Below are 14220 nucleotides of genomic sequence, written 5' to 3' on the forward strand. Positions count from 1 at the left end.
CTTCCTTATCTCTCTACAATACATACTTAGCCAAGTAACACAACTTAATCCTTTAAGTTTACTGACTTGAGCGTCGGAGTGAGTACGCTTGGCTCAAAGCCAAGCCCTCAGTTCGTTCATTGTTGCAGGAGAGGCCGAGAGGAACAATTAAGGAAAGAAGGATTCAACTCAAGACATTATTCTACAAGCCACGGGTGGTAACAATACTTGCTCTGGAATTACGCCCGGAACACCTAGTATTAAATATTAGTGGCCACGTCATTTTTCACCTACTATAGCAGGTAAAAAAAACAAGCAGATTTGTTCTGGGATGGAAGGGGAAATAAGAGAGATTTAATTCGGATTACTTAAAGGATGAATTAATTTAAGTAGGTCACATATAGGATGGATTATTCCGATAAAATAACCATATTCCATAACTTTATTTTACTTCAACGTATTATTTGTACGATGACAAGGGGGCGGATGAACCACGCATCTCCTAAAAATGGCCATGCATGTCCATGTGTATTTGACTAATTTCGGTAAGTTATAGAAGGGTGGTTATAACACCACTTAAAAATATACCGAATTTCTCGATCATTTTTATATTTAAATTAGATAAAATGATTAATCTATATCCTCACAAAATGGGTGACGTAAATAATTTATTCTTTGCTATTGTATAGGATAATGCTCCGTGTGTAACTAATGTGGATACCAAACAAGGGTATAAATTGCAACATTCACCTGCATCAAGCATCAGTACTTCCCATAGTACTACGGACTACAGTGATTCACATTTCTGAAAGTATGACTGATGAGTTAGGCACAAGTATAATACCGTGGCCTAGGTACAATGAGTCAATGATGCCTTAATGTTTCACTGTTTTTTTACTGTCTCTTCTTTGAGTCCTAAATCAGGGAAAACATTAAATTGACACGAAATCAAAAGCATCTGAATGCCAAACCATTACTCCCATGAAATAAAACCTACATGAAATACTAATGTCTAACACTGATAAACTAACTATAATGTCACAAGCAATTAAAATAGAAATCATTCTACGTCTAAATTCTAAACCTGGTCTACGACCTACTCATCATGATTTCCAAACACGGTTAAAAATTAAGTTAAAATAATTCTGGAGGACTAAAAAAAGACCAACAGAGAGCTGTTGTAACCTTATACACCCGGCACAGAAACATTGATGTCAGGGTAAAGCCGGTGTGGTTCTGAGCCATTGTTCCATTCGAGCGTATCATGTGAAGAAACCACATTGAGGTTGTGCCCACTGCCTATACTATCATCTGCTTCACTTTGACTGTGAGCTGGCACTGGGGACACCGCTGGTGGCCCCGCTTCATGATAATGGGGCATAGGTTGTGTGTTTGCAAATTCTGCTGGTGTTGTGTCGGGATGACCAGGCGTCATAGAAGTTGCATGTGATTCACGATTATACTTTCTCTTCTGGGCTTTATTTCCAACTGGCACAAAGGTACCAACCACCACCTGAAAAACAAATACTCGTAAAAGAGTGAAAGTTAACCATATGTCAATGGAAGATTATAGCAACAAGGCTGTAGTCCGAAAATGATTTGGGACTGGGGTAGCATTAATCATCAACTGAAACGGTCAATATGAAATAAATCATTCTTTCATCATTACTGCTACGGTGTTACCCCAGTGCATATAACGAGGCTCCAACTAAAAGAAGGGTACTTGGAAGTACTCATCCGCTCCCTTGCAATAACAGATTGGTTGTTTCCAAGTACCGGATAACTGAAAGCGAGACAATCATCTACTAATTCATGGAATAAGAAGTATAGAGGGTTCCAAGAGCTATTTTGATTTTGTCCATTACTCGTATTATCTTAAAAGCCACAATATAACTATCTATCTTCTGTTCATTAGAAATAGACTGACATGAAATAAAGCAATGAATAAATTGGAAGTATATAGATTGCCGAAAATTATAACTATTTTTCAAACTTAGATCATAACGTCAGATATAAAGCCTTACTTGAATAGGGTTAGCAGCTATAATCCAGCCAGCTACACCACCACCAACCACACGACCATCAGGACCAGCTAGCGTGATGCTTAGTCCACCGGTCTTGCTTGTTATCCCATTAGCTTCACTAACTGTAAATGATCCACTTAACGACAATATCTCAAACCGGCCCTGCAGAAATTATCATTTGTTGGATTCAAGTGCAGCTCTATCAGAATGAAAAACAGCAACCAATCTACTAGTAGTGCAAAGTGTGAGTTATATAAGCTATGTCTCGTTATTGTGCCAATTCGTCATATTCCCGTGTATACGTGTCCAACACTCGACAGTAGGACACTTTGTTTTAAGCAAAAAACATAAAACTTTTAAAAAATAGATGAATCTAATACTTTGATGTGCACCCTTGTCTCGAGTCTGATTATTATAGGTTATAAGCTACTGCCACTTGAATCAGAGATTTTCGACATTGGAATCAGATGTCCATTATCAGCATTGACTAGGTAGCTTATTGCATCAAGAGTCAAGACTTAAAAGAAATAAGTTCATAAGAACAAATGTGCCAATGTGGATTGATGGATGTGCTAGCTACAAGATTCGGTCTTGAATAAACAGTCAGAGACTACCTGGCCAAACCTTAATTCATATATCGATACCTCAACTCATTTCAGTTCAAAGCTTGCGACTTATATAAGTAGATAAGATTCAACACCAATACTAAGAAACCTATATCACTAAAAAAGTAGAGAAAAATAAAAAGAAAAACAAATTCAGAGTAGTGCACTAAGGGAGACAATCTAGAGGACTTAGCTCTTTCTCGGAACGAGGATAAACGGGTGGTAGAGGTTAAAATTTAAAAACAAGTAGTCATGGCAGGTAATAAGGTAGGAAGAGAAGGAAATAGTTACACGCCTCTATCCTAGAGTAATGCATTACCCCAAACAGGGGTAATAGATCCGTCACCATCTCCATGACCTCCGTTTAACATACTTTCTCTCTTATTTTCCATTAATTTGCCCCCTCTTAACCTATTAACAGTTACTCGCATACAAAACAAGTCCGTAAAGTATTAAATATAAGCTAAATCAAACGTAAAATGAGGCTAAGTGTACACTCGATTGAGCCAACAGAACTCATTCATCTGCATTCAGTAAATGATTTTAATATAGCAATTCAGGGGCTCTTAATGATCTCAACTAATAAAATGTATCACCTCATAAGTTAATAGGCCACCAGAGGATCCGGGCTGCCGAATAGTAACATTAGATATGGTTCCATTAGCGGAAAGAACACAAATCCCTCGTGGCCCCTTCGGACCAACTGAATGAATTTTGGCTGCGACATCCTGCCGAGAAAGGTAGAAGTTTATAGACAAAAAGCAAGAATGCTCGCTCACTCTGCTTGAAAAAAAAAAGAATGCTCACTTACTCACTTCTTATGATAATCCTATCAACACCTCAAAACGCAATTGTTCTATTATACCTCAAAACTCAATGCGCAGACACAGTGGCACGTGACGGAGCCAGGATTTGTGGCTAGGGGGAATAATTTCAACGGGAGCGAATGAGTAATGCCATACAAGATTAACTTGAAAAAATTTCAAAATTTCAATTATTTGGATTTTTCATTTTTCAGTGGGGGAGAGCACCCTGCTAGCCCCCCTCGCTTCACCACTGGTGACTGTGACTGACACCGAGTTTTAATACTACCCTTTACATCCTAAGTAGGTCAGTACACGCCGGACAGTTGCACTAGGCCCAGTGGCGGAGCCAGGATTTGAACTTAGGGGGGGCGAAAAATTTTAGGGGGGGCGAACGACTAATTTCATAAGGCACCCCAAAAAAATTTCGAAAAATTTAACTAAAAACTTCGAAAATTTCATCTGCCGGGGGGGGACCGCCCCTGCTAGCCCCCCCTAGCTCCACCACTGACTAGGCCTAAAATAATTCTGGTAGTCAAAAGGTAAGTGAGCATGCAGCATATCTAGAATAATCTATTTCCAACTTTCTGTTGCCAGTTCAGTACGACCATGAAGTAAGTTGACTAAAACAGAAAAGCACAACTATTGTCCTAAAAATACTTGAGAAAACAGAACACATATCTATATATATTAACAACGTTGTACAAGCAATTCTTACCTCTCCTGAGTGTACTGTAATGACATGTGGAGTGAAGTCAGCTCCTGCCGTTTCTGCAAATAATTCACCTTCATTCCCAAACAATATGTAACAACCTGTTAGTTCTCGTCAAATTCTGGTACCGCAACTGCATTGTTATGTATTACTGGCTGTCTATATTCCGAGATTAGACCGTAAAAGCCGATTTCATGATTAAGTCTCAACCCGAATTTTAATGTGGTCCTTTATTAAATTAAAGGGGAAATTTCTCCAATAAAGAATTCAATCAAAAGAGATTTCTCGGAAATACCCACATATTAAAATTGAATTAGGAAAACAATATCTTACCCACTTACAAAAAAAATAATCAAATTTGAATTTCTTGCACAAAGGCATATGCTACATCTAGATTCCTTTTAAACAAAGACCTACACAACCTTCAAATCAAAACCTACCAACATTGTTATTAAAAGGTAAAATCAAAATTAAAAAAATTACAAAATTCAAAAGAACAGCCAATTAGGTCATAGTGTGATGACAAAAGCAAATTAACCATGACCACATGTCCACATTCAACTAATAACAAACAAAAATAGTACGTAACTGTCCCACATTAAACCAAAAAAAAAAAAAAAAAAAAAAAAACATTTAATCTTTGAATTTTCACTAATGTTTGGCTCTACCCCAAACCATCACCCCAAAATCACGGAAGTACTCCGTATATGTTAGCGGAACCTAATCATTTTTAAACGTAGCTGCGTTATATGTAATGGAAATTACTAAAATGCCCCTTATATTAGATTAAAATAAGTGATTAAAAAAGAGCTCTCACCCAATGGGGAGGGAGGAGCAACTTGTGGCGGTGGTTGTTGTGGTTGCCAATTAGAAGCTGTCACTCTCCCACGCCCTTTTTTGGGCCCACTAATCTCGTACGACGTCGTTGTTGATTTTGGACTCATCACACTCGACGTTGTCAAGCTAAAACCAGGCGGCTGCGACATCATTGCTGTTGTCGCCGCCGTAGCTGCCGCTGTAGCTGCAGCCGTGGCCGCCGCCGCAGCTCTTCTCGCAGCGGATGCGGCGTACAAAGGACTTAAGTTACCCTCCGCGTCGTATTTCCTCGGCCTCCCTCTCTTCTTCCTCGAATCAATCATACCATCACCAATACTACCACCACCGCCACCCCCGCCGATGACGCCGGTAACGGTGGACGTTTGCGTGTCGGACGGAAAAGGAAGCGTGCTAATAGCGCCGCTGCCAACGAAACTGATCGGCGTTGGTGACCCGCTTTCTGTGTTATCAGGTGACCCGGAAATAGTGCTCTCTTTTTCTTCCATCATTGTATTTAAAAAAAAAAAAAATTAAACTCTGATTTTTTACTGTTTTGATTTTTTGACGGTGAATTTTTTGAAGTTTTGAAATGGAGGAGGGAGAAAGAGTGGCGCCACAAAGAGATGAAGAAGTAAGGGAAGAACAAAAATGGAGAAGGAGAAGTAAAGCAGAGCAGAGCACTCTATTGTTGCTATTTTTTACCAGTAAATTTATTATTTTTATTTTTATTTTATTTTATAAATATAGTGAAGATCTTTTATTGGGGGATTTTGGGAAATTATTATTATATTTATTATTTTAAATATTGGTGTATGGTAGGTTAACTTTACGTTTTGAATTTTGTGATATGATATTTAATAATAATTCATTCACATGATCTGTGGTTATTATAACAATTAATTCTTTTAACTTTTTTTTGAAAAGAAAATTAATTTGCCTTTTGTATATATTTCCAATAAAATCAAATCTTTTTGATTTAAAATAATTATGTTTCTAGAAAAGGGGATTGTTGCGTCATTGCGTGTGATTTGTTAAGGTAGGAATTAGGATAGTGGGAATTTTAAATGAGATAAATTTGAATGAATTTGGGATATATATTATTAAGATAATTTATGTCAATATTTGCTAATAGAGTGCAATCAAAAGATAATAAATATATGATAAGTTTGGTCGCATTAATACAATTTTTTTATATAATTTTATAGAAGTAACAAGTGGATCAATTAAATTAAAATGTGTTAAAAGTTAGTTTTCACATCGAGATTAAGAGAATTAAAATTGCCTTTATTTGAACTATTTTCAAAATACGTTTGAAGTCTAACGTAATGAATGATAAACGTTCAAGAAATAAATAAAAGGCTGCCTTGATTAGGGTAGAGTACGGATCGGGTATTTGATCCAAAGTGCTAGTTCGGATCGGATATCCATATTAGAAATCCTGAAGTTAGATATCCAATATCCAAACCAAATCTCTCGGATATCCAATGTTCGGGTATCCAAAATAATCGGATCGGATGCGGATATCCATACTTTTGAATTTACTTTAAAATTAAGTTTGAAACACGATTATATTCATAGTTTTACATGATATTTTCTTTCGTATTCTTATTTCAATGTTCTCGCTATAAAAGTTAAGTACCACCTAGATATTTTTCTAATATTTTAAACATTAATTAAGTTGTTGTATCAAATAAAATTTTATTTTCTCGAAATTATACTAGAAAACTATAGTTTCGGATCAGATCGGATATCGAAATGTTTTAATTCAAATATCTATATCCAAACCAAAACCAAAGATTTCGTATCAGATATCCAAACCAAACTTAACTTTCGGATCGGATATCAAAAAATTCGGATCGGATTCGAATCAGATATCGGATCAGTTTGGATAATCGGATTTTTTGCTCAGCCCTAGCCTTGATACGTTGCAGTTAAACAAATGTCAATTATCTATAATGGAATACTCGATATAAATATAATATACTTCCTCCGCCTCGGCAATAATTTATACTTTTCTTTTGTGAGTGTTTCAGTCGGCAGTTAGTCTTGTTTATAATAGTTGTAAATTATAATGAAAGGATGGAAAGCACCATCACCCTCAAAAAGGGGTTGGTTTGGGTGGATTTATACTCTCGTCATATCATCATATATTATATTAAAGCAGAAATCAGTCTGGCACATGTCATTTGCTGAGAAATTTTGCCACATGTCAACTCCGAGTTTAATAGTTACATTGAATACTTAATCTATTTATAGCAGTTATAACAAATCTTTAGTTAAAATTATTTAAAAATGTAAATAATAAATAAATCCAAGATTTAAGCCGTCATTCATGGAAAGTATAAAATCAATCTTTTCAAAATTAAAATGAGTACCCAGTTTAACCAGATGTGGTCAAATATTTACAATCTTAGGCGTAAAGGAATTTGCATATAATTAATCTATTAACCTACCTTCTACTATAGAATATCTCAACCCCCTATCTTCTTCCCTTTGGTAAATGATTTTTATTGATTTTAATACTACGTACTTTATTTTAAAATATTCCGTCTAATATTTGCTTTATAATTCGATTTTCTAGGGACTTGACAATTCTATTGCTGCTTCGTAGATTGAAATATTTCATCTAATATCTACTTTATAATCCGACTTTCTAGGGACTTGACGATTCGATTGCTGCTTCGTAGATTAATTTACGAGTGTATGGGTTGTAGTTTGAGAGTCGAGTTTGAGGCTAAGATGATTGTACGTGTAATGGCTTTTGAAGATTTAATTTTTTTTATATTATTTATCTCAATCATTTGTTTACTTTATATATTGTCTATTGAACCAGAAACATCGATCAATTTTATTCATTGACATAACATTTTTGCTGACAGGTAAATTATAGATATACACTGTGACCTGACACTTCATCGTCTCGAGACAAAGGTGGAATCTAAGGGAGGCTTGAGCATCGTCATTCATTCATTGAAAGAAATAGTCTGATATAAAAAAATTGGTCAAGTGAGTTACAAATCAATATTAAATAATTATGGAGTTGATAATTGTTGGAGTTTTTAATATAAGAAATAACTTTTAATAAATTATGATTATTAAATATCGGTTATTTGTAATAATTTAGACTCGATCAATTCATGTGGTTTTATTTTTTAAATTTTGGCATTTGTTAGTCAAATTAAATTGAATATATTATTATTTGAGATGTAATTTTGTTAATTCGATCATAACCAATAACTAAGACTTTTAATTGAGATGACTATCTCCCTATGTATCAAAATAACCGAGTGAGTACAATAATGAGTATAATTAAATGTATATTGCGTGATAAACATAAATGAAATCAACACTAATTTTATATTCATTTTTTTTCATATTTTACCTCTCATAAGTTAAAAAATCAAAGGAAAAATACAGAGTACTTCGAATAAAATTAAGCAACATATATAAACTTATAAACAGTGTGTGACAAATAAAGGTGATTAATTTTTCTAAAGTTTAGTTATTTACTCCGTACTAAATAAGAAAATACGTAAGTTTTTTACTTTTAATGATACTTTTCATATCACCCGTGTTATTATTCCAATTAGAAAATTGGCATATATATTAATTTGGCCAAATTCATTTAAAATGATTTGGATTATGATTATTCCAATTATGATTATCCTCATTAATTTCAAAAATGGATTCATTTCCCATTAATAATCCAATGAGTAGATTGGATTGGAGTACTCCATATTACTCCCTCCGTCAAAATCATTTGTTTATCTTTGATATTCTTTGTGAGAGGTCTTTTATTTAAATGTACAAAAATAAATGAATTGGACGAAGAGAGTATCTTTAATTTCAAGAAATGTAACTAACACAAATTGATTGAACAATTTATTGGAGACGAGTTAGATAGAGGTTAATATTGAATTCGTATAAATTGATATGTTAAATAAATCATCCTTTGATTCATCTTTTTTTTTTGTGCTCTAATATACTCTTCACAATACTTCTTTTAACTTGCAGTTACTCTAATTAAGGTTGATTTAAAAATATATATCTACCATATAATTTTACACAAGTGACAATACAACATTAACCAATGACGTAGAAATTCACAACGGTTATGGTTGTATTTACCACCATTTTGATACTTCACATTATAAATGCATAGTTGGTATTTCTTAAGATGGGGTTAAATAACACCGTACTTGGACAGATCAGACAAGTTTATTATTAATCCCTAGATATTATGCTTTTGTCCTATGTGTTTTATTTGATCCGTTTTAAGTTTAAGACGAGGTATTAGAATTTAGAACATAAACATTGATATGCCAACATGGTACGAAAACCATTTTATACATCTTTACTTAAATGCGTATGAGAACGTAAACATTGATACGTCAACAGGGTAGGAAAATAACATGTGTCGCATTGCAATAGTTCCAGTTTGTGTAATAACAATTCGGTAAATAAAATATGAAGTTTCATACTCCCTTAAGTCCTTTCGTCCCGATCATTCATTCGTTTGCCTTTGGTTTGGACACAAATGGCAAGAAAAGAAGAGGGGGTCAATTATTAAATAACAAGTTAATCAAATTGAGTGTGGAGTATCAAATTGCTTATCAAAGGCATTCCTAAAATATAAAGGCACACAATTGTTTGAGACAACCCAAAATGGAATATGCAAACAAATGAGTGGGACAAAGGGAGTTTCATATAAGGAGTTACTTATCCATTGTTTTACACAATTCGGGTTCAGATCAAGCTTTGGCCCTGAATTTGGGTGTCAAGTCGGGTTATTCGGATTCACTCAATTTGGACAAGTCTAAGTTACCTCAGCCGCCTACTTCGACTATTTGCCAATAACTTATCAAAAGTCGAGAAAAAAATCATAGTATTTCGAATAAAAAAATCATAGTAACAAAAGTGTATGGGTAGTAGACAAAGTGAAAATTTCTAAAATTTAATAATTTACTAAATCCAAAAAATATGTAAGTTGTTACTTTTAATAATACTTTCCGTTTCCACCCGTGCAGTGCACGGGTTCAAAAACTAGTTTTAAATTATTCTTATTTACAACGGTTGTAAACAAGGATTTGTGTTCAGTTAATAGTTTACGTATCTGTTTTAGATATGACTCTCTACTTTATCTTTTTATAATTGATGGGGCATATTCTGCACCCGCTGACCGAGTCAACATATTGAGCAAGGTCAAGGACATCCACAGCAAGTCAACGTATTAGACAGCCTAACCGACGCAGCCTGTCGGCCTGTCACTTGGGTCTCGGCTAGGCAACTAGCCAGTCGGGATACATATCCGCGTACTCACATCCAAGTCCCCTCGGCCGAGGGTAGAACAGTCTTTCCACCTGCTCTGCCACTTGGCCACTTGGCCACTACGTGACAAAAGGTGAAAGTCTATAAATACTCCTCAATCCTCATTGAGAAAACGATCCAATAATCCACAATTCACCCATAAACTTACTATTCATCTGGTATTAACTCCCTTATCTCTCTACAATATACTTTGCCAAGTAACACACAACTTAATCTCTTTAAGTTTACTGACTTGAGCGTCGGAGTGAGTTCGCTTGGTACCAAGCCGAGCCCTCAGTTTGTTCATTGTTTCAGGAGAGGCCGAAAGGAAGAGTCAAGCAAAGACATCATTCATCGAGCTTACGTGGTAACAAATCCTGCTCCGGAATTACACCCGGAACAATTGGCGCCGTCTGTGGGGATAGATACTAAAAGCTAGTCACCTCCCTTACAAAAAAAAAAAAAACAAAACCAAACCCACTCAAAGAGCTAAGAAGATGTCAAAACAACAAGAAGTAGTTGTGAGCGACGAAACCGCATTCTACCAAGATGACACATTCCCTAATTCTGAGATTGGGCAGTCCCCTACCGGCCGAGTCATTCAACCGGCGTTCGGGATGCCCATACTACTGTAAACACCGCCGCCCACGCCAAGTCATTTGTCATGGGACATGTGGTCGATGCAGCCAAATTGAAGCTATTCCTGGACCTGATGGGTAGTACGCCGATCACCCCCGCCGCAACGACGGTGACGGCAGCGCACCCACAGGAGACCAGGGCCCATAAAGTGACCCCGAACAACTTGTCCGGGGCGATACAAGGAGCCATGCATACTAGGACGCCGGCGGAGCCCGTGCTGCCAGTGGCAGACCAAAGTCCTTCCCCCACTCGCGGGAGGACAGCGTCGCCGCGACAACAACGAGGCCACCCCCGAAGAAATGAAGAAAGATGTCCGACTTTCCAAAGTCGGACAACAAGAAGCCCTTCCCGCTACGAGGAGAGAAGCCGGACTAGGGTTGCGAGGAGCCGATCGCCACGCGTCATTCGACACGTGGTCAGACAGCCCCTCAGTGCCTACGTCCTCGGAGTCTCCGTGCCAACCAAACTAAAGCTGCCGTCCCTATCATACAAAGGGGATAGCGACCCAACCGACCATGCCGAGGCTTTCGAGTCGTACATGTCGGTATGGGAGCAGCCCGATGAGGTATGGTGCCGAGTCTTCCCAACAACCCTGCATGGGATGGCCCAGAGTTGGTACAAGGGGCTGCCTAATGGTTCGGTATACTGCTACGCCGACCTAAGGGATAACTTCATAGCCAAGTACGCCTGCAACAAGAGAAGGGCCGTGGAGACATCGGATCTCCTCACTATCCGACAGGGGGAGAACGAGTCTCTACGAAGCTATGTGAAGAGGTTCGACGCAAAAGCTCAGCAGATCCGTGAGCTGAACACCGAGCTGGTGGCCTTCGCACTGATGAAAGGCCTCCTGAAAGGCAAGCTCAAAAATGAGCTGATCAAGTGCGAGGACCTCAACCTGGACTCCGCCAGAAAGATGGCGGACCGAGCCGTAAAGGTGGAGGATTACCACAAGACCTGGGTAGGCCACAGTGAAGCTGGGCACCCAAAAAGGAGGAGCCGCCGGGAGAATGCTGATGAAGGTCGCCGTGACAGTAATCGGTCACGGCCTGAGAGATTTAACAAGAAGCAGAACTCGGCGGGCGCCGGGGGGAGTTCGGGACCATACTCCCAGAAGCGGTACAACAGTCTCACCCCCTGGTCAAATCACCGGCCGAGGTCTTTGCCCTAAGCAAGAGCGAAGGGCAGAAATGGGCGAGGCCCCTCATGGCAAGGGGGGACGGCGACATGGACCAGTTTTATGACTACCACGGCCATGCCGGCCATAAGACCGACAACTGTCGGCATCTGAAGAACGCTATCGAGGAGCTGATCCAAAAGGGGGCCCTCAGCAAGTACGTAGCTAGAGGCCCATAAACAAGCTCCGACGGGGCGAATAGAAAATCAGTATTCCAGCGAATGGGAGTGATCCAGGTTGTAATCGGAGGAAACGAGAACGGTGGGTCAGCTAATGGGCACAAACGGCACCTGAACGAGTTATATCAGGCCATCAACTTTGTGCCCAAAACAGCGATCCCCGCTTCCACCGTCCCCGATATAACCATCGGAAAGAAGGACTACGAAGGAGTCGTTGCCCCGCACAGCGACCCGCTTGTAGTCCACCTAGACATAGCCAACCACTTGGTCAAGAGGTGCCTGATTGACACAGACGCCTACACAAACATCATGTTCAGGGAGTGCTATCTCAATCTCGGCCTGAAGGTTGAAGACCTAAGCCCCTGCACCCACCCGCTATACTGACTTCTCCGGGCCGGCCTAGTCCCCCGGGGTCAATCAAACTGCTAGGTGATGTTTGGCCAAGCCGATGCGGCCAAGAACGTTTGGTCCGAGTTCGTGGTCATTGATGGTTCGTCCGCCTACAATGTTCTCATAGGCCGAGTCACTTTGAGCGAGGCCGATGCGATGATGTCCATCGGGCCCCGACATTGATGTATGTCTCGGACCGGGGAAGCGCAAAAGCTCGTCTCAAAGGACGAAAGAGACGAAATTTTCAACGTCCAAATATCCGCGGAGGGTGCAACATGCAATCCCTCAAAGTGGCGAAGAAGTCGAGAAAGGGAAGAGCCCATCCTTACGACGGGAGGGTGATCCGATGAGCACCAACAACATCGGCATGGTCGAGGGAGCCGAGACCGAGGAAGTGGAAATTGACCCGGGACGCACCGTAACTATCGGTGTCGGCCGGAGCCAAAATTCAAAGCCGATCTCGTAAACCTCCTCGGGAAGAACAAAGACGTCTTCGCGTACTCGGCCACCGAGATGCCGGTGTGAGCCGGGAGGTGATCGTTCACAAGCCGAACGTACTCTCCACCGCCGCCTGTCAAGCGAGAAGATGAGGAACTCCTCGGCCGAGAAGGATGAGGCCATCAAGGCCGAGGTAGACAAATTGTTAGAGGCAGGCTTTATCATGCCTTGTACTTACCCTGAGTGGCTAGCAAATGTTGTAATGGTGAGGAAGTCATCAGGGGCATGGAGGATGTGTGTAGATTTTACCAATCTTAATAAAGCATGCCCTAAAGATGGTTATCCCTTGCCTCGAATAGATAGTTTAATTGATGCAACGGCAGGCTACACCATGCTGAGCCTGCTAGACGCCTTCTCAGGGTATCATCAGGTGTTTATGGCCGAAGAAGACATGCCTAAGTGCGCATTCATCACCGGTAACGGCACGTATATGTATAAAATGATGCCGTTCGGTTTGAAAAACGCTGGCGCAACTTACACTAGGCTAGTGGACAAAGTGTTTCAAGATCAGAAAGGGCGAAACATCGAGGCTTACGTCGACGATGCTATTGTAAAAAGCAAGTCTGACAGCGAGCATGATACGTGCATATTCTATACACTTTATCTGCGGTTTTGGCACGTATTTTCATGCATAATTGATAGCTTAAGGCTACTATTTCTCCCGAAACGGTTTACTTTGCATTTTCTATGATTTATTGTAGGAATGCGTGGAAGTAGGCTAAATCAAGCCAAGTTCGTTCTCCGGAAGCGAGTTCAAGGAAGCTAAGAGGAAGGAGAGTTCATTCACTCACCTTGAGATGCGTGCAAGGAGTGAAGAGTCGTTTTGGAAGCATCAAGGAGCCACTGCACAGCATTATCAGTCGATCGACTAAGCCTTTCAGTCGATCGACCACTGGAGCTCAGACAGAAGTTACTGTTCCGCATGTTCAGTCGATCGACCGTGCAGACCAGTCGATCGACCTGACTTCGAGCTGATGTTTAATTTTTCCGTGTTAGACTTTTAAAAGCCCAACTTGTAATTAATTTTCAGTATCTTTTTATCAGTAGCACGCAGCAACTTTTAGGTTATGTTATTCATTCTGGAAAAACGCAGT

At 39.4% G+C, this 14220-nt stretch overlaps 1 protein-coding gene across 2 annotated transcripts; it reads right to left on the minus strand.

The window, feature by feature from the left end:
- Positions 1–918: 918 nt before the first annotated feature.
- Positions 919–5761, minus strand: LOC141647625 (AT-hook motif nuclear-localized protein 7-like). 2 transcript variants are annotated; one of them, XM_074455898.1, is made up of 5 exons: positions 4941–5761; positions 4130–4197; positions 3205–3336; positions 2004–2165; positions 919–1492 (listed from the first exon to the last, which is right to left on the minus strand). In XM_074455898.1, exons 1-5 carry the CDS (start codon positions 5446–5448, stop codon positions 1166–1168), a joined length of 1197 nt encoding a protein of 398 aa, XP_074311999.1. In that variant the 5' UTR covers positions 5449–5761; the 3' UTR covers positions 919–1165. The 2 variants fall into 2 exon arrangements, with proteins under 2 accessions (XP_074311999.1, XP_074312000.1); XM_074455899.1 differs by lacking the exon at positions 3205–3336 and having other exon boundaries at positions 4941–5590.
- Between the last annotated feature and the right edge of the window lie 8459 nt (positions 5762–14220).

Source organism: Silene latifolia, chromosome 3, assembly GCF_048544455.1.
Source record: "Silene latifolia isolate original U9 population chromosome 3, ASM4854445v1, whole genome shotgun sequence".
In the NCBI taxonomy this organism is placed as follows: Eukaryota; Viridiplantae; Streptophyta; class Magnoliopsida; order Caryophyllales; family Caryophyllaceae; genus Silene; species Silene latifolia.